This window comes from Zosterops lateralis, assembly GCF_965231275.1.
Source record: "Zosterops lateralis genome assembly, chromosome: 2".
In the NCBI taxonomy this organism is placed as follows: domain Eukaryota; kingdom Metazoa; phylum Chordata; class Aves; order Passeriformes; family Zosteropidae; genus Zosterops; species Zosterops lateralis.
In genome coordinates, this window is record NC_139763.1 from 99,109,704 (window position 1) to 99,133,729 (window position 24,026).

At 40.8% G+C, this 24,026-nt stretch overlaps 1 protein-coding gene across 5 annotated transcripts; it reads right to left on the bottom strand.

Annotated features, from left to right (window-relative positions):
• Positions 1-1,805: 1,805 nt before the first annotated feature.
• Positions 1,806-23,041, bottom strand: CD47 (CD47 molecule). Of its 5 annotated transcripts, XM_083882666.1 has the most exons (12): positions 22,856-23,041; positions 19,367-19,717; positions 18,005-18,043; positions 15,842-15,931; positions 14,088-14,189; positions 13,605-13,697; positions 13,003-13,098; positions 11,370-11,471; positions 9,599-9,630; positions 6,794-6,818; positions 6,101-6,128; positions 1,806-4,178 (listed from the first exon to the last, which is right to left on the bottom strand). In XM_083882666.1, exons 1-11 carry the CDS (start codon positions 22,899-22,901, stop codon positions 6,103-6,105), a joined length of 1,002 nt encoding a protein of 333 aa, XP_083738792.1. In that variant the 5' UTR covers positions 22,902-23,041; the 3' UTR covers positions 1,806-4,178; positions 6,101-6,102. The 5 variants fall into 5 exon arrangements, with proteins under 5 accessions (XP_083738792.1, XP_083738788.1, XP_083738789.1 ...); XM_083882662.1 differs by lacking the exon at positions 6,794-6,818 and having other exon boundaries at positions 22,856-23,036; XM_083882663.1 differs by lacking the exon at positions 18,005-18,043 and having other exon boundaries at positions 22,856-23,031.
• Positions 23,042-24,026: the final 985 nt, after the last annotated feature.

Below are 24,026 nucleotides of genomic sequence, written 5' to 3' on the forward strand. Positions count from 1 at the left end.
CACATCCAGTGATCCAGGGGAGCCTGTTCCAATGCTTGACAACCCTTTCAGTAAAGAAACAGAAATAGTTCCATAACTGTGGAGGGTCCAAAAGTACCAATTTTAGTGATGTTAAGACAAACTGTTCACACTCTTCCGGCAAACTTGCGGTTCCTATGCTCTTTAATTCCCCCACCAAACTTGTATTCATGGCAGACTCTCTCTTCCCTCCACAGCACCCACTCTCCAGCCCCAATAATTTCAAAAGCCTCCTTTCTGTAGTCTTTAAAAACAAGCAAGCAAAAGAACAGAAGGAAACCAAAACTTGTTTCAACACTGCAGCTTTCCTCCCCCAAAGCAGATGATACTTGTCTCCGTGCTATTTACATTTGTGTATTAAAGTTTCTTGCCAATTCATCATTTCATTGAAAAATAGTCTGGTTCTGCCCTTTTCTTGAACTTTTTGAGTACTTCTTGCCCTTTTCCCACAGCCCAGCTGCAGTGTGAAGGGTTTGGGGTTCACCTCCCAGGCCATGCCCCACCCCTGCTGCGCTTCTGCCACAGGCACAGTGGGGAACCAACAAGGAAACCAGGGAAAGTCCAGCTCACACTTTTTCATTGGGGAAGCGTTGCAAGAATCCTCACGGATACAGGAAGCAAGAGGTACTGAAGTCCAAGACACTACTGGCTGCATCTGTGACAGAGGCACAGAGCACAAAAGAATTATTTTCCATAGGAAAGAAAGAAAAATTCTTCTGCAAAGTGGAAATGAACCAGAGGCTGTGCACTTCTACTCTTAGGCAGGTAACTCAGTAGCAGCTTCTGAATGATAGAGTTCTGATCAAGTGCTTTCAGAAAGCTTCTGGACTGGACATTCAGGTTTAGGTTCGTTTTCCTGTAGGTTGGTTGAACTGGCTGCAGCAGTCTGGATCACAGGTACTGGGCATCGCTGATGGTACTGTGTTGAGATATTCTCCAGCCACATACATTTAGATTAGCACCATTTCTCTCACCCCAAAGTTCAAGCATGCATTTTCCTGAGCTTTAGGACTAGTGTTCCTGAGCTTGTAGTTCACCCTGCAGCAGGGTCCCTGCATAGAAAATTCTAAAACTGTTAAAATTCTGTTTAAATAGCTCAAATTGTGGTTCATGGCTCCTTTAGAGGGGAAATCGTGCCATCTAGAGAAGTCACAAAACATTCCTGAAGAGACACTGAAGTTCAATAGCCACAGTTAAAGTCACCTTGAACAAAGGAGGGAATTGCCAATAAATTCCACTGCTCCCATCAGCTCAGCTCCACTGAAGAGGATGTGTGAGTGGAAAGCCTCACTACCAGGCAGGACTTGCAGCTCCTCTCTCTGCAGTCAAACATTAAAGACCACTTCAGGAAATCCAGAACTTATCCAGCAGTGTTTAGCAGTAACTCAAGGGCTCCTCTTTGTACAGAAATACCATTCCAGGGCTGCAAAGACAGACTGGACAGAGGTGCTGCTCTGCTGTTTCTGAAGTTACAGGGGCAGCAGCAGCTTGTTATTCCTCATTTCCTCCCACAGCACACTTGGGTGAAAACATGTGATGGCTGATGTTGGAGAGCGCAATTGAAGTTAGTACAAGGCAGCCTAAACAACTCACTTCACCATCTGGATGACCTTTGTACGGAGAAACCCACCCAAAATCATCTGCAGCAGCCTATGCAACACTGAGAACATTCTTGTAGATCCAGTAAGTAGTACAGAAAGACAGGGAGAAGAGCAGCTATGACTGTGAATTTATAGAAGCAGCTACAGAAGGTCAATCTGCTAACAACAAGAAAATCTCTCACAAAAACAACTTAAAATGACTTTATTTTTAAAGTATATTAGCACAATATTTACAAAATAATTTCATATTTCATAAATAAAAACAGTTTCTTAGGTAAAGACTATAGATCTATAGATATTTAAAATGTCTATATGTTTATATATACACACATATGTACACACACAAATGAAAGCATACAGTTATGAACAACTTTGGTTTAAATTACTGGTGGGAAAGGGCTGGCTGGGTGTACCAATGACTTTTTAAACTCTCACTTTTGAGTTCCCACCTACAAGAAATCCAGCCCTTAACACAACAGGATGGTGGGCTTCTCCCATTTCTGGGACCACAATTCTGCAGCCAATAGACAGCCACTGAGCTCCTCACATTTCCACAATTCCTAGGAACAGCTCGGCCTGATCCCACGGTGACAGTGGGGTTCTGCTGCAGTTTGCTTTACAGAAATTAACATAAAGCTATTTATACATAACTGTTTTTATAAGGCAGAATACCTCAACATAACTCCAGTTGATTTGGTTTTTTTATTCCTCTGCTGCTAAGACTTTCAACTTGCCAGAGGGAATCACTAGTTATAAACAGGGAGCACTGCACAGTACTAAATTAGAACATTTTTTATACTGAATTGTAATGGAGAACCATCTCCCATCTTTAGTTAGTTATCACTGAGGTTATGGAAAAACCTGCACCAAAAGATTCATATGGAAGATTCATAACCTTACGTGAATACTCCCACTGGCAAAGCAGGACATTAAGTGTGAGCCCTACATGCTGCTCCAATATTTTATCCCGTGGGTGATCCTCTTCCCTGTGTCCAGTTCCACTGATCCCAGTGAGGGCTGGCCCATGGCTTGCTTTAAAGGGCTCAATCCCACAGCCTTGGCAAGAGGGACGATTATGACAGCACCTACTGTAAAATCAAGACACCTCAGTTTTGTTTTGCTGAATTCTTAATGCAACTCGGAGTTTGATGTGCAGAGACCCAAATCCCTACAACGTGCACCCAACAACACAGATATGAACCTTGGCTTGTAACATTCAACTCTGAGAAGTGCCAAATTACGCAGGATCTTTAAAAACAAGGATTTTATTACGTGACTATTTGGCAACAGCTTTCTAAACCAAGTTTGAAATTGTTAGAAGGAGAAAAACGTGTGTGCCTTTGAAACACAGTACCTTAGTACAAACAGGAAACAGTGTCAAGATTTCTACAAAGCATACATGAAGTCCAAGAGCAGCCCACTATATTGGAACAACTCTCAAAACAGCTGTAAAACATAGCAGAATTTCATGGAATGTGCAAGTCCTAGTAAACTGATTTTTAACCATACCATTAAATATATACAGAAACTGAGCTTCCTCACTCCTCATCAGCTCCTCCTGCTCTTTATTTCATGTATTTGTGATGTAATGGCAGCAACACGAACCTGGGCCAGAAATTATATAGCTCTTTTCCATTCAAGAAAACAACGTTTTAAACTGTCAAAAATACACTAAATAGGACAACTCCTATTTTTTTGAAGCATCCACGACTTTCACAAATTCACTGAGTTAAGAAAGCCTGAAATTGCTTCCAGTTCCACACACTGCACAACATGAACACACACAAGAACCACATTCAGCATTAAGATTACCAGCTCCTGTGCTCTGTAATTCCAGTGCTGAATTAGGCTCCAACAATTGAGCAGTTTCTCATCAAAGGATACAGAGGAGGCACGGGGAGCCCTCTCACTGAACAAAAATATCAGCCACCGGAGCACACATGACTACTGTCCACAGAGAGGAATACTAATGTCTCATAGAAGTAGAATGTTATTTCATGAGAGCTGGGAGTAAACTTTGTACTTATGCAACTTTGCGTGTAACTTTTTATTTCATTTTTTTAAAATAAAAACTTGCTGAATGTCAGAAAAGATGTATTTGTACAATCTCTACTTCCTGCTTGTATCAAACACATAAACCATACTTTGTCCATGCACACAAATAAAGAAAACAATAGTCTAAATGGTATTGCAATCTCTGGGCTCAGCAGGCCCATTATCAAAGCAGTGATTAATGATAGTTTTTGAAAAAAATACCACTAAGGATTACTGCAGGGAGACTCCGTACTGGGCAAATAAGTGCTTTTTATGTTCTCACTCTCAACCATCCCATATACACCATAACAAAAGAAAACAAAGATCACATGTGGGCAAACACACATGTTCCTTGCTACAGCTGCTGTGACTATAAAATTATGTCATTTATATCAAAAGCACTTTTGCCACACATGCAAAACAACTAGATTCCTGAATTTCTTCTCGTTGAGTAGTGCATCTTCAAGGCCACGGTGTATCAACAATGGTGTACTTTTTATATACGCATCACATAGCTCTTCAGTTCTGGGAATTTGAAAAGAAAGAAAAAGAAATATTGTTGGGGAAAACCAGCAATGTTTTGTGCTGTCTACATAAGCCACAGCTTACAGATTTTATTTTTTTTTAATTTCAAAACTGAAAGCACATTTAGCATTCGAACAGTGGAAAAAGGTGTTACTAACAGCAAGTGATGTTTCAGCCTCTCCTCAGAAGAAAGGTGGACACTGTCTTGGAGCTTTCCCTCATGAATTTGAATAAGGTGAAGTAGCTCACAGGCTCAGCTGTCTGACCCACCCTGTCCATATATTCTAACCCTAGTTTACTTTCACATGCTCTTTGTAAGCTAGTCAGCTTCAGCATCTGATTCATCCCTGCTTCAGCCTGTGTGTGGATTTTGCAGGGAAGGTTAACATAGAAGCAGGTAGAGCTCAAAAGGTTACTGCCTCCAGCGTGTGAGTCAGAGCATTTGCCTTCCATCTGTAAAACCTTCTGTCATTGGTTAGGAGCCATCTTTCAGAGCAGAAAAAGCAGACAGACTTCTAGCTATATCCTAAAATTAAACGGGTAATTGACAATTTCTGTGCTTTTGGAAGCTCCACCTCAGCACTAGAAGGTTGGTTTTCATAACCTAAATGAGACCTGTTTGTTATCAGGCAGCTTATTTAAAATTGGCTCTCCAAGCAAAACTCTGCCTTGTTCTTCAGCAGGATGAGGTAACTGCAGAGAGCCCATCCTGATCTCCCTTCTGGTTTGGTTTGAATGCAATAGACTGGCAAATATCTGTTTGTTTCCAGGTCTCAACTCTGTCAAGAACAAGCAGTAGCCAGTTCTGGAGCAGGCCCTGCCTTCCACTCCATCCAACTCAGATTACACTAACTGATAAACATTTATCAATGTGTTTATCAGACACAAATGCACTTGTCCTTTGTACTGCAGAAGTGCTTGTATGCCTATTAGTTTAGAAAATAATTATATGGGATATTTGGATGAACCAAATGTAGCAGTCATAAGCAACACAAACTGAATGGTACAGGGTATTTGTATGGAAGCATGTTTATAAAACTCATACACCTTTTTCCAATTACAGCTAACTAGTACCTCATTTATTTGCTGAATGTCAATCTATGCCTCCTAGAAATGGCATGATATGAAAGTATTTCAAGTCAGCTAATGTATTTGGAGTGATCTTACTCTTCATCCCAAGTAGCAAAATGTTGTAATTGAATGCAGGAGTACTGGGCTATGGGTCTAGTGATAGCTCATGACAAGCTTGCTCAGTATTCAGTACATAAGTACCAACAGCATCAACTAGTGCTTTTTTATTGTATTCTCATGAAAAGTACAGCTGCTGAATAGAAAAGACTCAATAATACTGTTTTCACTTTTGAACCTTATCATCTAGCCTAGAATTTAAGCTCTTCAGTGAGAGCAATCTGAGTAATAATAAATTGAGTGAAATCTGATTGTAACACCTAAAGCGGGGGAGAGGAAGTTAATTTTAAACCATCTTCCTGTGAATTTCCATTGGAGATCACAAATTAAATGCAGAGAGAAAGCTTAGTTATATCAACAACAATAAAACAAAAACATTAAACACCCTCAAAAACACCAACCAAATACTCAACCCACCATCAAGGAAACATTCCATGCACCTTAAATAGTACATGAGCATAAAGGAAACATAAAGCTATTTTACTTTCCACATTTGACCAGAAACATACTATTGCACAGTTCTCTCACTGACTCATCCTCTTCACTCTTTAGGAATACACATTATTCCCCTATGTTTGATATAGGATACATGTACTCTTTCTTTTCAATTAAATATAATTTGAGTAAGAACAGCACCTGCCCTGAAACCTGTCCTCCAAGTTTCACTGAATTAGCATCTAAACATCAAAACCCTCAAATGCCTAGCCGCTAAAACAAATATCTGTTAGACTTACCATCATTCTAACATCACTCCTTTTGCATCTTTAGAAGTCAAAAAAAAATGGATTAGTAATGAGCGAAACAGAAATAAATGCTTCACAGTTAATATTCAGGTTAATTCTAAAATTCAGGTTAATTCTGAAATTCAGGTTAGAACTTGCTACTACTCAGCATGCCAATTAGTGAAAGTAATAGTGAAAAAACAAAAAAAGAAACCAGAGCCATCCCTTTTTCGCTATAAATTTCCCTCACCTTAAGTGCTATCAGAGTTTCCCAACCCAAGGAAATATGAAAAGAATAGAGTGGCAAGGATAGATTTTGCTGTGATCATTAAGTATTTCACCTAAATAAATCTTTATAACGAATTAACATCAATTTTCAGTACCAGTCCCTCTTCTTCTCTTAAAAGCTGGACATTGTGCAAAATAAAGAGGGTGGACATAATATAGGTATTATTATAGATACAGATACTAGATTTGTCCTAAAACAGTCCAACAGTGCCTCTGGCTAGCAAGCACAGTGGCATAGAACAGGGAATCTGGAGCTACAGGCAACATTTCATCAAGAAATCAAACTCTTACGGACTCACAGAGCCACTTAAGTTGCCACACTCATCTGCCATCTTAGTGCTGGGGTATTGGGAATTAGAATCATCTTTATCCATAATTAATCCCTTAATGATAAGATAAACCTTGAATATCACCTACCATTTAGTGGTTCTTCTACAGCTTTCTGCAAAACATTTAAAAATATATATATGTATAAAAAGCCTTCATGTTTACTTCTGGCTGGCCACAGTTAAATTACTCTAATTGACATATACAGTAAGTAGTGATTCTACAAAAACGAAGAAAGCTTAATGTTAATCAAATTAATGACTAAAGGTCTGAAAAAAAATTTGTATCAGTCAATAGCTGCATTCTCCAGGTTGTTTTCCCTTACTGTGATGTTTACCCAGATGAAATACCCCTAGGTGGCAGCGGAAGCCATGCAGATACTACTTTTAAGCTCTTAAACCTAACTGATTATTTTTGTCATTTGATCAATGGTTAGTAACAAAGCAGCAGGACTAAAAAAGAAAAGAAAATTAGTAGCCAAGCAAATCAATTGGAATCTCCTCAAAAAGAAATACATGACAGTTTTGCATTTAGTCTGGTAGACAATCATCAGAAACAACACATGCAACCTACAGAAATGCTAAAAAAATTATCAGAACTTGGTTAAGATGGTAGATTTTAAAATACACACCTTTTAGCCCTCTGACTCAGGAAAATCTCATTAATCATTTTTTAAGTGTGCCCCAGTATCAAAATAATGGCCTTCACCAATATTTTAAGTTTTCCATGGTCTTTAGATAACACAGAATCAAAGTGTATTCTTAAAATTACTTCACACCTATTTACTGCCTCAAAGCACAGCAATACAGGCTGAACAGCCCTTGATGGAAACAAGCAGCATATTAACACACTCCAGTTTCCAACAGGTCTTTCCCTAGCAGCTGTTGATGCCTTGGAAAGGCTGACCTGGAACAGAGACTGGACAGAGCTAGAGAATGAAGGAGGTATTTATTGAAAGGCCTTTAGCATACACCTTGGGCAACACAAGAGCCTGACCAGGGCTACACCCAAGGCGGACTTAAAATGGTCACAAAATGGACAAATGGTCACAAAGTCTTACACTTTTAGAAGTTTTGGTCCATTTGCCTATTGAGGTTTAATTGTCCAATTACAGCTTCTGGTTGTGAAGCCGCATCCTTCTTGTTTTCTCTCTTCAGTCCACCATTGTTTATGTTTTGGGCCTGAAAGTTCTAACTGTTATCTTTGGTCCTCAGCAGGAAAGGATTTGTTTTGTCTACCTACTCCGTGAAGAGAGCTGACTAACACTTAATATGAGGCTCAGATCTACACCGCTAGGCAGCACAGAATCTGAAAAACATGAAAGTTAAAACTTAAGGCATCACCGTAAGTTCATGGACACAAATTATATCACTTGAATTCCTCTATATCTAGCCCTCAGCTATCTGCAGCTGCAAAGAACTATTTGTACTTGCTGAGATTTGCAATGACATCTAAGTTTTAAAAACTTCTTTTGATTTCATTCCCATCCCCAATTCAGAGAGTAACATGATGTTCATTCCTGTGTTGCTGTGGCTATTAATTTATCAATTCCTTGCTGCCGTGGAAGACCATCTTGTGAGGAGAGCAGCTCATCAAGAGAACAGAGTTCTCATCAGAGGATGCTATTTTGCATGCTGGTTTCTAGTTCAAAGTTTATTTACAACCAAAACTAAGTTAAGGAAAAAAAAACATCCTTCTCTTGCCCTGCTTACTTCCATTCTGCAAGTAAGCACAAGGATGTTAGATAAAGGCAAGATTTCATTTTGAATGAAGCATATCTTCAATTCACTTCTCAGCTCATTTTAGTAACATAATTATCTCTTAACCTCTTTTCCTTCTATTTTTTTTTAAACTCTGTGCACTTACATTCCTTCCATAAAGAAGGACTAATCCTCTGAAATACTCTTCTGTACAATGAAAGTGGATGAGCAAAAGCAAAGGAAATAAATAATAATAAAAAAACCCTAAAAATCTCTTGTCCTAACTGCAGTCAGCTCTCACTGTTAGAAACCATCTTCCTTCAGCAGCTGGGTCTCAGGCTCTAGACTGGAGACCTGAAAATGTGTCTCAAATGATGGCTGGCATCCAAGAGGTGGGATGGGTTAGTATTTGCCAGATCCCCCTGCTACAAGGAAGTTTTACTGGTATTCTACAGCTGCGCCTCTTTCCTTGCTTCTGGAAAACACCAGAAATCAGGCAGTTCACATTCATGGATCACTTGAAAGCACTGTGTAAGTCTGTGAAAATTACTGTTTCGGAAATTATTATTCTACAACCCAAAACTACCAACTGAAAAACCTTCTTTAAAAAAACCAAGGTATTTTTCAATTTGTTCTGTGTTATCTAAAGACAGGGACTTTCTTTTCAGAAGGTCTCATCAAATTAGGGGGCATTGCAGGAAAATCAGAAAAAAGGTCAAGGCTATGCCATTGGTACAGCCAGGAACTGAACAGAATACCAAAGAGTTCTGGTGTACAAGACCAGAGGAAAAAACCTTTTAAGTTTTTCTTACGGGCCACCTGGATGTTTTGCACTCACATTAATGAAAAAGCTTTTTAATAAGGTGATCAAAATGGCTTTTAAATATTCAGGTGGAAGAGTGCATTGCAAAAGAACGCCAAACTTCCACCACCTTCCAGTGACAGCAATGGAAACTCCATTTGGCATGACAGTCAGAGTAGCCCTATGTCAGGGTGGCAATTACAGGACTAGAGACACACTCAGTAGGGACAATGGAGACCACCAACTCACTCAACATTAGACATCTGTTACACAGCCAGAACTGTCGCTTGCTACCAACCTGGTCTGAATTCGAACTAGTGAAGAAAGGTTCAGTATCTCACTACAATCCCCTGAGCCATCTAGTCACCCCAAATTTATTAATTTTAAGCTTACCCCCGGACGAGGATGATCTTTCATTCTGGAACCTAAAATAATTACAAAAAATGACCAAGCAGATGAATAAATATCACAATCAACCAAAAAAATCACAGCACCATAGAATTGTTAAGGCTGGAGAAGACCTCCCAGAACATCAAGCCCAAACAAATAGCAAGCCCAACCCAAGCAGCATCACCACCTTCAGCACTAAACCATGTCCCCACCTAAGGTCCACATCTAAGCATTGACTTTCAGTAATCATGATTTCACCATGTCCTGAAAGTTTGTTTCAATGTTTCAAAGTCTGTTTCAATGCTTGACCACCCTTTCAGAGAAGAATGTTTTCCTAAATATCCAGTCTAAGCCTCCCCCAGCTCAACTTGAGGCCATTTCCTCTCATCTTGTTACCTTGGAAATGGTATTGTTTACTGATGAAACTTGTGACACAGCTGTAACACGCATAATTGAAGCTTCCTCTATCCAAAGGTACTTAGTTCTATGATCTGGGAATTCTTAGAGCTTCTAAGCACTCTTCTGTTTAGGAACCAAATAATCTTACCACATACAGTGTGTGAATTGCCTCACTCGTGCACTCAGCTCTAAAGGTGAATTAGGTTACTCAGTACTCATTGTGCTTATTTTGGCATGCTAGAATCTACCCCAACAGCCATATTTGACTTCTTCAGCCAGCACAATCAAACTAGAAATGCAACATTTATTTAGACCATGAGCACATAGCATTCAAGTCAACACTACACAAATATATACAAGTAAACCAAAGTCAATAAAATATAAATTTATTGTTGTTATTAAAAGGCTTGGTTCACATCTGCCATATTTTTGACTCATCTTCATTTATCTTGGCTATCAAGTATTAGGCATTCTGCCTTAATTTCTTCTCTTCTGGAAATTCATTCTGTCTTGGGGTCTATTATTTCTGGCCATGGTGTGCACATATTAGACCTGGGAGACTGCATGGTTCAGCGCAGACTTGTGACTGCACTCACTGTAAACACTTCAGCAGCTGGGGCTGGAAGCAACATATCCTCAACTGCACAGTCCTGTGTCCACAGAAGGCGGACAACAACAAGGTGTTAGAAGAGCCTCCATGCACATCCTGAAATAAATCACTCAGACCCAAGCTCTAGAGTGCACACAATGTGCCACCCTTCCAATCACACAGCATTGCTGGGCTTTGTTTATTTAGCTCATCTTTAGATCTCTCATCTTTTTGAGATCTGATGAACAGATCAGTTTCTGAAACAATGCCTTGCTATTCTTTTCTCCTGGTTTTTAAAATTAAGCAGGAGGAAAATCAGGGTTCACTAAAATGAAAGGCGTGCATTCAAATTGCTCTTCTTTTAACCTGCCTCTAGCCAGTGCAAATCAGTAGGCAGATTTTCTTTAAATCCATGTTTTGGTAAGCTTTTGTCACCACCATCCCACAACCCACTCTACTGAATCCTTGACACCCTTTTGCTCTCTTCATTCTAAGATTCAGCTGGCCAACTATGTAAATGCAGAACTTGAACAGCAACATCCCTCCTACAACTGAAACACTCTTACTTAAGAAACCTGGTTATGCTGATGTTGAAACAGTTCATGATGATTAACTCTGGGTTTCTTAACTCAAGACTCCTCACATGCTCTATGAAACAAAGCCAACGCATAGAGACGTTTCAATAATTTTTAAAACTATCTAACTGTGAAATCACACCTTGTGCTCTAATAAGTTAAATCTACTTGAAAGAAAAAAAAAATAATCAGAATATTAGGTGCTACTTACCCATAATACGTAAGCCATTTACGTAACCCAGACTAATCAAACTTGCAATAGCCATAATAGCTAAGCCAGCAATCAGAACAGACCCATGTAATGGAGGACAGGCTGGGAAAAACACAGTGAAACAACCGTATCAACTGACACAAAAAAAGCACACACACTTATGTTCAGATATAACTGCTTAGTAAAATAAATACACCTGATAAAGACAGGCATTAACTTCGCTTTCAAGGCTATCCCAGAACTATTCCTGCATCTTTCTGTTTTTGTATACATTCTTTAGTGATACAGAGGCATTTACTGATTTATCTTGCTCAGCTGAACTACTCTACTAGTTTAGGTACTCCATTGTCATTCACTGCAATTGATAATGCTCTTTCATTAACTGCACTTTAAACTTAAACTTACATCTTCAAACCCAACTGTTTTGGACTGTAATTGTATTAGATGACAGAATACAATACTGTTATTGCTATTACAACTATCTGTCAGCTCAGCCTAGGAAGAGTTTTGGTTTCTTCTGACAGTTCAGGTTCACTGAGCTCAACTCCCAGAGAATACAGGTAACACTACCATGTATGACTCGGGAGAAGAACACCCTGAAAAAACTAGGGACACTTTCCATTTACAACCATTATAAAACATCCTCCAAAAGATCCTTGTATTAATGCTTCACCAGATATCTCTCATCAGTTTATTTTACTATTATAACTTAGAGAACTTACAAATACTTCCGTAAATATTAAACAATAAGCATAAAATTCAAATCACAACTCCACTGAAAGGGTTATCATTTCACCCACATTAGACAAATCTTTAAAAACCCCTTCAAGGAGAAATAAGTCTTAAATCCCCAACCAAATCAATGACTAAAATGAAAAGTATCTGTACAAAACAATAAATTAGGAGCATAAAGTACCTACAAGGAATATGAACTTGTATTCTCTTACTAAATATACTGCCAAGGATAACTAGTCCCAAACGAGCCTTTTCTCTCCTGTGGGGTTCTCTGGTGGCACAGGGGAGGGCAGGGAGGGGACAAGGGGAGGGCAGGGATAAGGGACATCACTGTGTGTGGTGGTTAGCTGGTGTTCCTTTTCCACAGTGGCAGTTTTCCAGTGATGAAACTGAGTGTCAGCCACAACCACACTTACAACGGCCCAAGAACACTTGCAAGTTTACTGTTTCTACATTTACCTTCTTAATGTGTTTTAATGATATTCATTGAAATATTCATGGGCTCAGTTGCATACAGGCAGAGATTAGCAAGGAATTTCTGATTTAATCACTGAACATGAGAAAATTATTTAATTTCTAAATACCCTAGGCTTCAGTAAGATTAACAATAATAGTCACCCAAAACTAACATGCAAAATTAAAGCAATTAGCTTTTTTTTTTAAGCATCTGTTCACAGAATGCAGTCATGAAACTGAGGTATGCAATACTTCCTTTAGGCTATTTTTCTTTCACCAGATTAAAAAACATTAGTACAGTAGTTCTAACCTACATTTACAGAAGTTATTAGCTAACATTCCACACAGTGAAGGCATTTTCACAAAGTTTTAGTGTTAGAAATAAACATCAGGTGTAGACAAGATTAAAAAGCACACTTTGAGAGAAGACTTAACTGCTTACTTTGGACACACAGTGCAAAACCAACCACGGCAATTATAAAACCAAGAAGCTTCAAACCTATCAGAGCCAATGTTGCCTGCAGTAGACAGTCAAAAACTGGAGAAAAAAGAAACAAAATTATAAAATTTAACTACAGAGACACAAAAGACAGATAATTGCAGATTCAGAAATCAGATTCTCCTAAATTCTAAGCTCAGCCAGTCAGTGTGATAACAAACCCATAAGTCACTGCAAGTCAAGGCTCTTGTATGTATAAACACACATAAAATTACATCTATAAGACTATAAACAAACCACAAGCAGAAAAAAATGGAACCCACATTCTCAGAGCTAGTTATTCCACCCAGTCACTAAACCCAGGAAGGGAGAGCAGAAGTCACTCACATGTGCTACCCTAAATCTCACTGTTCATGCAGTTAACTCCTACTTCTGTGAAACAACTCAGCCCAGCAAACACAGGCTGAACATTTTCCTTCAAAATACTATAAATGTGATGAGCCCAGGATGCTATTGTAGCACCTGTTCATAAAAATCAGAGTATTTTGTAGATGATGAGAGGAGCTCAGTTATTTTCCATCTGTATGTTAGTGAGAAATACTCACCAATTCCAAACATGACATACTGAAGTGGAATCAAAATCACAGTAGGGACCACCATTAGGCCAAGACCAGCCCGATTCTGTACAGTATAGCCATCTGCAAACATTTATGTGGCAATCAGTAAAACCAAAATTGTTAACTGGATTAAAGCACAAAGCAACAAACATAAACTACTGGCATCACCAAATTTCTTGGGTTCAGAAAGAAATCCCACTGAAGGGCCAGAAGTCACTCTCTAGTCCCTAATATTCACCCAAGGGAAGAGGATAAAAAATATTCATAAATTTAGAGTCTGCATCTTCCTATGATCACTTGGGGCCCTGACAACTGCAATGCCATTTTCTGCTGCAGTCTGTATATTTTTTTTAAATCTAAAAATTAGCAGATGGCAATTTATAGGTGGTACTAACTCTCATACTACAGAATGGAAGAGGTTCTTTTCCACTCTTATTCCCTTAAATTAAGAGAGCAATTTTAATCACTTACCTTGGATAAAAAGAGCAGCACCTACACCAACTACAACTGCAACGATGACAAGTGCTACAATAGCGGACACTTTCCTCTGAGATTCAATTTCGTATTTTAATACTTAAAGAGACAGAGAGGAAAACAATCAGACACACAGATTCTCTCACTAAAATACACAGATTTATGATCTGGACCCGTAAAAATTAAAATACCCAAAAATTAACACTATATACACTCCCAAGATTTGTTTTCATTGCTTGATATGGTTAATATGGCTTACTCAGAAAAATGACACCTGGCATCAGTGCTCTAAGTCAAATTCTTACCTTCTCTTTCCATACAATCCAGCTGGTATGTTACCAGAGTAACTTTGGGACATGGTACAGGCTAATTCGGGTATGGGCACTGCTGACACTTAAATGTTACAGTGAATTTGTTACTCAGGTGAGTGTCAGAGAGGGATTTAGAAATTCCAGGTTTCATTCTATCCTTCATAACACGGTGTGAGCTCAGACACACCACATCATCTCTGTCCCCAAAGGAACTTAAATCCTAAAAGCCAGTCCTGTAAATAAAAGTCCCAAAAACACCACCTCAAACAAACTAGCACAACATCTCCCAACACACAAAACCAAGAAAACATACATTCCCAAATATTACACAGAAAAATCATGCCCAACCTAGCAACCTATTTAAAGGCATAAAGTATCACAGGTGGATTCCCAGGTTATCTAAGAGAGTACAAATTAAAGGAAAAAAAACCACACCAACAGAAAAATTCTCAACAAACAGTAAGTACACCCATATTTATTAAGTTAGAGATAGAACACCTCATTTCCCCACAGAAGCCCAGACTTTTCAATGAATTGCTCAGGTGTAAAAACACCCAAGCACATTAAAACTACTCTTATAAAATGGCAATGCTTCTCCATGAAATTATTACTTTCCTAAAAATGCTAAAGTTCTGCTATGAATGCAGGGCAATGACAAGTCCTGGACAGAGGTTCCTATACCATTACAAAATATGAAAATCAGAAATAATTTTTTAAAGTATGTATTAGTTTTCAACCTTGGGCCATGGATGGACCTTTGAAGAGTCATGTAACACTTCATGAAAAAGTAATAAGGGAATATATAGATGGCTGAATATGTATGTATGTGATTATTACAAATCACCATGAGTGCAATTACTTTCCATTTCTTATGGACTTGACTCTTAGCTGAGTTTTTTTTTTTAATTTATTTTTTAGAAGTCTACAAATTGAAAAATGCTGAAAAATCCCAAAGACTGAGGTAACAAATTGCACCATCTGAAGACCAGGACATAAAGCACACTCTGCATTGCACTGATGTTGGACAACAGTGTATAAAGAACATCTAAGGATGTCTTATACTAGAGAATTAATGTATTGCCTCTAAAAACATTTAACAAAATCACCAATAGCAGTGTTAAATTATAACTAGGCCAAAGTGCTTACCTAAGTGCAAAAAGACTAATGAAAAGTTTTACATTAAGGAGAGCACACCATCCTTCTCTCATATTGATTTTATGGCCATATAATGAAACATTTTTGAATTATTCAATAATGTCATGGTGAATCAACAGTGAAGAAAAGCTTCACACACACCACATTTCTGTGTGTTATCTGGATCAATTCCCACACATCTTTTAGATGTTAGCACCACCTTCGATTTTACATGGAAGCCTTTATGCATGGAAGTGATTTCAGGACAAATCAGTAACTGCAAAGAATTAAAGAGTAAATACTTACCAATAACAGTTAACTGAACTGCACACAAAATAACAACTGAGCACACCAATGATATCATGACAGCCCTTTCCACTACAAGGAACCACGATCCTAGAGAATAAACAGAGAAAACAAGTAGGAAGAGAGCAAAAACTGAGGCTATTTGCTTTATATTTATCACTCCTCTTAGGCTATGCCCTAGATTGCCCAACACTATATGTCATTTAGCACTAAGAATTATAATAGGCTAAGGAACCTATGTCCTCTACCTATGTACTTTTCTCCCTGCTCCTCTGTGTGATAACTCCTTTTTCAGTACTTCCAGTTATCCCAGTATTTTCCCAACTGGAAGTCTCAAGTTCCACTGGAGCAGATAATATGCTGGTGCTAATTTTTGGCACTGAACTTGTGGAACTACAAAAATCTCTGTAAATCAGAAAAACAGTGTTTAGGCTAAAGATATGAGACATCCAATTTAATATGCCTCCTCAGCCACTCTGTTCTACTTTCAATGGCGGCAGCTCCGGAAGGAAAGCGGATGTGTGGTCAGCAATACAGGAGCCAGCCTAAGTGAGAGGGAAACACTGCCTTGCTAATTTTAGGTCTTCCCAACATCATCCATCTAGACTTTTTCTCCCTGCATTTTGGATGCCTTAGGCTGCTCAGTCAGTCATGCTTTAAGATCCTATAAAGCCACCTTCCAACGTAAAATTCTGAAAATATCTCCGCTGAACTAGAAAATGCAGTTAATTCTTGCATCTCTGCCCATATACTCATTTAGGCTCATTCAGTGGAATCCAAAGTCTCCATTTCTTATATTATACTTGCCACCATTCCTCTGCCTGCAAATTTGCTTCCAAAGAAATCTCTGATCTTCATTAAGATACATATCTGTTGCACTTTTCTCCACACATAAAGGTTCTATCTGTTGCTCCAGAAACGTGTAATTAAGCAGCAATACCTCACAATTATCAATGCAAATTAAAAGCAGAAAGCAAGAAAATGGAGAAATAGCTGGTAACTTCTAACTCACCAAAACAAGGGTAATTTATTGAATTGTTTAAAGCAAGACTTCTTGCTTCATTTGCAACATTGAAAAAGCACCTAATATTGAACAGTAACTTCAATGCACAGTGGCCACTCCCTAGGTAAGCCAAACCCCAGTGATGCTGTTCAACGCAACTGAGAATTATTAAAGAAAGTAGCTGCAAGCAGAAACTCTGAGAACCACTTCACTTCCTCTGTAGCATTTCCAGCTGACACTATCTGGGATCACAAAAAGGAAGCAGCCAAGAAGCCTGGTATCAGCATAGAGACGGGTGTGGGCTGGTGCTGGAAAGAAAAGAGCTTCCCCTACAGAAGTGCTTGCAATACTGCAGACACATGCAACATGCAAGGAAGAGGAACTGCTGAGTGCATTTCCCTGGGAATATTCTTCCCTTACTCTGGGGCTTCAGAGTAATCAACTGGACTCCTGGCATAAAGTAGTGCTTTGAGAGCCAATGTAGGGCAGCCAGTTCCAAGCTAAGAAGAGAGACTTCCAGATTCAGGGAAAGAAGAGTGAAGAGAAAAAGTAAAAGCAAAAGGAAACGGGAAGAAGTCAAGGAAGAAAAGAAGCAATGAGAAGGAGGAGAAAAGAAGACAAGAGGAAAAGCAGCAAGAAAAAAGATGAAGAGAGGAAAAAGAAAATAGGGAAACTTGACAGTCACTCTTCTGATCAGGAAAGAGTGTCTGTGCACAAAGATGAGGGCACTTGCAGAGAAATCTTACTCACACTGCTACCCACTGCCTAGGTGAATCCAGGAATTCCCTAAAGAGAGATGGAGGATAGCTGGCTCTTGTATGACTCTCTTTGTAAAAGCATCAACTGGAACATGCTAGTAGTGACAGCATGAATTCATTGGTCAGAAATGACTGAGCAAAGACTGGTACAGGATTTCCATTATCCCCCAACTCTTTTGCAAAACTCACTTACTAAACTTTCTTCTATCAGCTTATGGTCTCAAGAGTTTCTCCAGAACAGCGAGGAGGAGCAAGCAACAAAAAGTTGTGCAGAACAACTAAGAGAGAGAGAGTGCAAGCGACTGTGCTTCCTTCAGCTACACCCTCAAACCTAAGTTCCACATTTTCTAGCATATACTCTCAAACCTAATGCAACCTCAAAAGTATGAATTTTTCACCAACCACATTTTTCCTTTGGTGTTTCATCGCCGCAACTGACAACTAGAAAATGAAATTAGAAAAATTGTATCAGTTTCCTGCTCTGTTGTCTTTATACCAATTTCATAATTATAAACACAGAGAAAATAAAACTTGCAAATGGGACTTGATTCTCCTACATTATCAAGCCTTGCTTCCTCTTCTGAGCATAACACTGAGTTGCATCAACAGTCAAAAAAAGCTGAATGAGCTGAAAGAGAACGAAGGAAACAGGAAGCCTCCTGTTTTTGCAGCACTCTAAGAAATGAATGATTTTCTAGCATCTTCCCTTTCAGTTGCTGTGCCCTTCTCAATTTCAGGATCATGTTTGCTTTGCAGGGTATATGGTGAACTCAACAACTAGACCCAACTGAGAATTACACAAATGTCTAGGAGGACACAAGTAACCCCTGTTTGAGCTTCACAAATATTTTATTGTGAAATGCAAAAGCTAACAGCAAAACCAAACAAAGTTCTAGAGTGCATGGGTAAGGCTCCATGTGTTACACACATGCAGCACACTCAACACTTCTGAGCAGCTCTCCAGAGCCAAGCCTCCCATGCAAAAGAGATGAACAAGGCACACCCATGTCCAGTGAAACCGTCACATCTGCACAGCACTGGGCAGATAACACATAACACACACATAGAGCAGAACCCATTATCCAATAGCTTGAGGTGCTGGAGAATGTGGGCTGGGACTGACAAGATAAAGTAAAATAGCTCTCTAGAGAAATTCTAGATGAGAAATTAGTGAATCTCATTCATTTTAACATCACTTTAAACACTATCTTTTGAAGATAACATTTAATGCTAGAAAACCACATCCAGCAGTAGCATTTTCAAACTTGCTAGAAAACTGCCCATCTTCACACTGAGTTTTAGAGCTCTTAAAACAGAATTTCTATTTTTTCAGCAGTTAAAGGTTGCAAGAAGCAATTCTTCCAAGAAAAGATCTCTGCAGCCACTGTGATGGGATGCATACATTCAGTACTATGAAGATGATCAGAAATATGTCATGCAGCAACATGAGACTGCTGAACATATCAGCACCTACATAATCAAAAATACGTGGGAAAGCATAGATTTTCCTATAGGGGACCTAAATCACACTCAGACGTTATTACAGAGTGAAAAAATGTGTTCAGACTTTTCCCACTGAAGCACTCTCCTTCAACTTAAACCAAAATAAGCCATATCAACTTACAAGTTAGAAGGCCTGGGTGCTACATTTTTTGTATTTCACTTTAAAGGAATATATTGCCATGTTCAGTATTCTTCTCTTTCCCTTAAGATTTTGCTTGCTTTCCCTCCCAACAGGTTCTGAAACAATAGCAGGCAACTCACCTGAGCTGTTTCTCAGTTCCATTTTTACTTCTCCTTCTCTGTTTGATTCTGTTACTTCACAGCTGTAATTTCCAACAGTTGCTTGTTGGCTGCTGATCACCAGTGAGGCCACACCCTTTACTAAATCCACCGGGGATAACAGTCGTGCAGATGAAAACGCGGGAACAGGATTAGACTTCTTGTTTTCTCCACGGTAAGAAAAAATTATATTTCCTTGCTTTTTCCACGTAACAAACATGACTTTTTCATCGTTCAGTGCTAGATTAGTCACGTAACAAGGTAAAACTACACTTGCATTGCAGTCATTTCTTTCTATTAGACTTGTCCCAACGAGTGTCAACTGGGCAGAACCTATAAAGAAAAATGAAAATTGACACACTCAGAATTATTTCTTAAGTACTCGAGAACAAAGAAGAAATAATTACAACAAGTGAATTGGGAAAACAAACTCTCCTGTGAAACCATAAAAAGAGAATCACGCTTTAAGGGATCAACGGAAGATGAACAAAAGGCATTATTGTAATTCTAATTACTCCTCTACACAAACTCAGCCATCTTCACATTCACATAATGTATAGATACCATAACTTACCATACAGTAAAAAAAAAAAAAAAACAAAAACAAAAACAACAAAAACCCAACCAACAAGGGTTGCCATTTATTTACTTGGCCACTTCTCCTATTTCATATGTGGAAATACTGCCTGGTTTCTGCAAAGCATACAGACAACATTAACCACAGGCCGTCCCACTGATGTTCAGCTTTTTGCTGCTCTTCACAAATATCTAGAAACTGAGGTTCAGGCACCAGCTGCACACAGGCTCCTTTACTGCTCATTAAGGGCACAGGGACGGAATTCTCACTATTACACTTCTGAGAGAAGGCAGGCAGGGCAGCTTAGTCAAGAAAGCTTTGTCACTTGTTCCTTCTTATCTCTGAAGGTGGAGCCAAATGCCCAAAAGTTTAGCTACTTTCTTTCAAATTCTCTCTCCTTTCCAGTGGAGAAGGTGCACACAAAATACCATATATTATATAAGACTACTACTTAGTATTTAACTGCAAACACAACGGAATTGAAAATAGAGAAGTTGTAAAATGACCAACCTGTTTTATAAATCACTGTGACTAATATCTCTAACAACCAGATGAAATGCAGTTAAGGAAGAATAAAGACCTCACAGGATTATGTTACCACTGCTGGCTTTTCACATCTCTCTCCCACACTGCACCAGTTCTAAAACAGTAGTACTGACTGACCTCTGTTCCAAGAAAGACCTAAACCCCATGCCAAGATTTTATCAGAAATGAAGATCGATTCATCAGCTCTTAAGAATATAAAAAATTTTAACAGCAGTATATAAATTACATCAGGAACCAGAAAAAAAGAGGTTAATTAAACTAGATTGGCTGTAAGCTATGAAGGCTTTGAATATTTTATTTTCTCTATTCTTCCTTGTTTGTATGAAATCATAACAAAGTTTAAAAGCTTTCTTCATAGTAATTGCTGCCCGAAGTCCCAGAGATATTAATAATTAAAAATGCTTCACTACATCCATCTGATAAAACCAAATATGGGAAAGGATATGGCAATCCCCTAATACTGTAAGCAGAGACTTACAAACTGGAATAGCTCCAGGGACTTCAGGGGAACTACTGATACTCACATGTGTAAAGCCAGCTCAGAATGATGGTATGTATTTAACGACTAAACTTAATTAGAGCAAGGGGAGAAACTAAAGAGGGAAAGGGAAAAAACAAGGAAAGGAAAAAAAAAAAAAGTTATGTCATTATTTGCAGTAGCTCTTTTTTTTTCCCATTAAATCAGAGCCTCAGATCACATTTTAAAAATACTCCTGTTTTAAATATCACTTTAATACTCTAACACTGTTTCCTGGATTACTATTGAATATCAAAAGCTTAAAATAAACTGTCCCTGTATATATTAGGCACGACAGCGCTTCAGAATGAAGGAAGAAGTATTCTCTGGTTTACTCATTGTATTACATTCTTTTAACTAACAAAAGCAACGAAAGCGGAACAAAGGTTAACTATACACAAACCTCAATCTATGCCTGAATAAAAAAAAAAAGTACACAATTAAAATCTTCAATGGTTCTTTGTGAAACAAATTTCACACCTGTTTCACAGTAAATCATAACTGTTGGGATTTTTTTTTTCTCTTTCAGAGGCAGCATATTTAAGTTTTTTGCGGGCTCTGTCCCGGCTGCTGTCACAGGAGAGGCTGTGTGGCTTCTCTCCCGCTGAAGGGAGCCCGACAGCTTCCTGCAGGTGGCCCTTCCACTACCAACTTCCCAATAATTCTGGTGGGAAGAGGAAGCCAAGAGAAGCCTCTCAGAATAGTTACCAAATCCTGCGGGCAGTGGATTACTGGGTGGGCTCTCAGCCTCCAACTTTCTCGTAATTATCACCTCAGCGGAGTCACATGAAGGTGACAATTTTAGAGCCTTACACTAAGCAGCGTGGGGGCTTCTGAAGAACTCTGAGTGGTGAGGCTGCCACAGAAAGGCTGCTGCACACGCAGAGCAAATTCAAAACTGGTTAAGTTCGGTCACCGCATCTGCTGGGAGCCGGCCTTTCCACAGGAACCACGCTGAGGCACTTGACATTTACACCAGCGTCCTGCTAACCCCGGGATCCAGACTAGAATTTCAACACGAGCTTTAAACCTGCAAGTTTCGATGTGCCGCTTACTGGCAGAACAACAACACCACGGCACCTGCATTTCGGTGAAATTTTGTCAGCCCTGTGCCCCCCCCTCCACACCGAGTTCCTTCCCAAGGCAGAGAAAATAAGGATGGCACGCAAACCTAAGATTAAAGACCGAGAAAGGCTGTCAACTCGTAGCCCTGTGCAGCAGAGGACCAGTGTGTCTGAGGAAAGCACAGGGAGCTGAGCTGAGCCGCCCTCACGCACAGGGAGGCAGCAGCACAGGAGATGAGCAGCACAGGGCGGCATCAGCAGAGCTCTGGGCACGCTGTCTCTCTCTCCTCTCCCCCGCAGCTCCTGCAGGGCCCCCCGCCAGCCCCGGGACGATGTGGGGAGCTGCTGCTGCTGCGGCGGGGGCTGGATGACAGCGCTGCGTGTGTGTTTAAGCCTGTGTCCCCGCTCCTTCCCGAAGGATGGCCACCTCCCGCCAGGCTCCGGTGGCCCCACGCGCGCCCTGTTCCGGGCAGGAGCGCCGCGATCCCCCTGGCCAAGCGCCGGGAGCGGCGGCAGGACGGGCGGCGGCCGCTCCGCCCCGCCCCGCCGGCCCCGGGACCGGCCCCCGCCCGCCTGAGGCCCCCGGCTCTCCCCGTCCCGGGCTCGGGGGACGGCCCGGCCCTGCCCTGCCCTCACACCCCGGGGCCCCACAGGGGTCCCCGCGCCGGGACCGCGCCTCGGAGCGACGGCTGAGGGCGCAGCCGGAGGAGACAGGAGGACGCGGGCAGGGGAGAGAAGGCGCTGGGGCGGTTGCGGCGGGCACTCACCTGCGCGCAGGGCGCCGAGCAGCACGGAGGCGGCCAGCAGCCACATGGCGGAGCGGCGGCGGCGGAGCGGCCCCGGCGCAACAACGGCTCGAGCGGCGCCGCAGCGGGCGGCGGCGGGGGAGGGGGCGCTCCCGCCGCTGATTGGCTGCGGCCGCTGGCGCGGGGGTGGGCGCGCGGGCCCGCCCTCACGGACAGCCCCGCCCTCACGGACAGCCCCGCTCTGCTCCCTTCTCCCCGGGCCGGGTCGGGCAGGAGCCCGCGGGCTGAGCCGCCGTGAGGCTCGTTCGTGGTGCTGGTTTATGTCTTTTTAAAGGGATTAATTAGCACGACGTGTGTCCCTCGCCCGCCCGAGCGCCGCGGCCGCGGTGTTGCCGTTCGCGTTTCCCTGCGCGCACCGCGCAGAGGGTCGCGTTGGGGCCCGGGTAAAATGGCTGCCAGGGGAAGGTGCCGACTCCAGTAAAAGGGGAACCATCCACGGGCTGACTCCCCCACCGCTTTATTGATTACGAAAGATGTTGGTTTTCTGAAGAGTAAAAGCCCCGTTGGGGTGGGCAGGGCCTGGCGAGGCGGGAGGGGATGAGGGAGCGGTTTCGCTTTCCCCGTGCTTTCCCTCCCTCCCTCCTTCCCCTCAGTCAGCTGACGGCCGGGCCAGCGCGTCCTCCTGCGCTGCGAGCCTCAGGGAGACCGGTTTGGCCGCGGGATTGTTCCTGGCTGTAGTCATCCCCACGAAGTGAAAAACAAGGTCTTCAAAAACACTGAAGAACTTGTACGTGATCAGTTGTTGCACTTCATTTAATAAAAGCGAGAGCAAATGCTCCTTTTCCCTATGTGTGCAGTTTGACTATTTCAGCAAATGTTTCAAAGACTTTTTTTTTTTTTTTTTTCAGGAGTAGATCTTTTTTAACACTTTTAATGTAGATTTGACTGAAAATTTTCAGTCTATGCATACTTTGTTCTCGAACGTACATATTGGCGAGGCATTAAAAAAAGGACTGTTAAATATATTTTGGGAAGACACCTTTATGTACCTTTATAGATATGTATATATTTACATATCTATAATATTACATATTATAAACATATTTATGTTCTTACAAGTCTCAAAGTTTAAAAGAGGATGAAAGCCAGGGCAGAATCAAAATTCTGTGATAAACGGAATTTCCGTAGGTTT

Bases quoted from the DNA above. Each gene is read 5' to 3' on its own strand.
- CD47 (XM_083882666.1), bottom strand. From the start codon at position 22,901: ATGTGGCTGCTGGCCGCCTCCGTGCTGCTCGGCGCCCTGCGCGCAG. The intron at 19,718-22,855 runs GTGAGTGCCCGC...TTTTCTTTATAG, and splicing joins GCTCGGCGCCCTGCGCGCAG to GTTCTGCCCAGTTGACACTC. The intron at 18,044-19,366 runs GTGAGTTGCCTG...TTCATTTTCTAG, and splicing joins GGAACTGAGAAACAGCTCAG to TTGTCAGTTGCGGCGATGAA.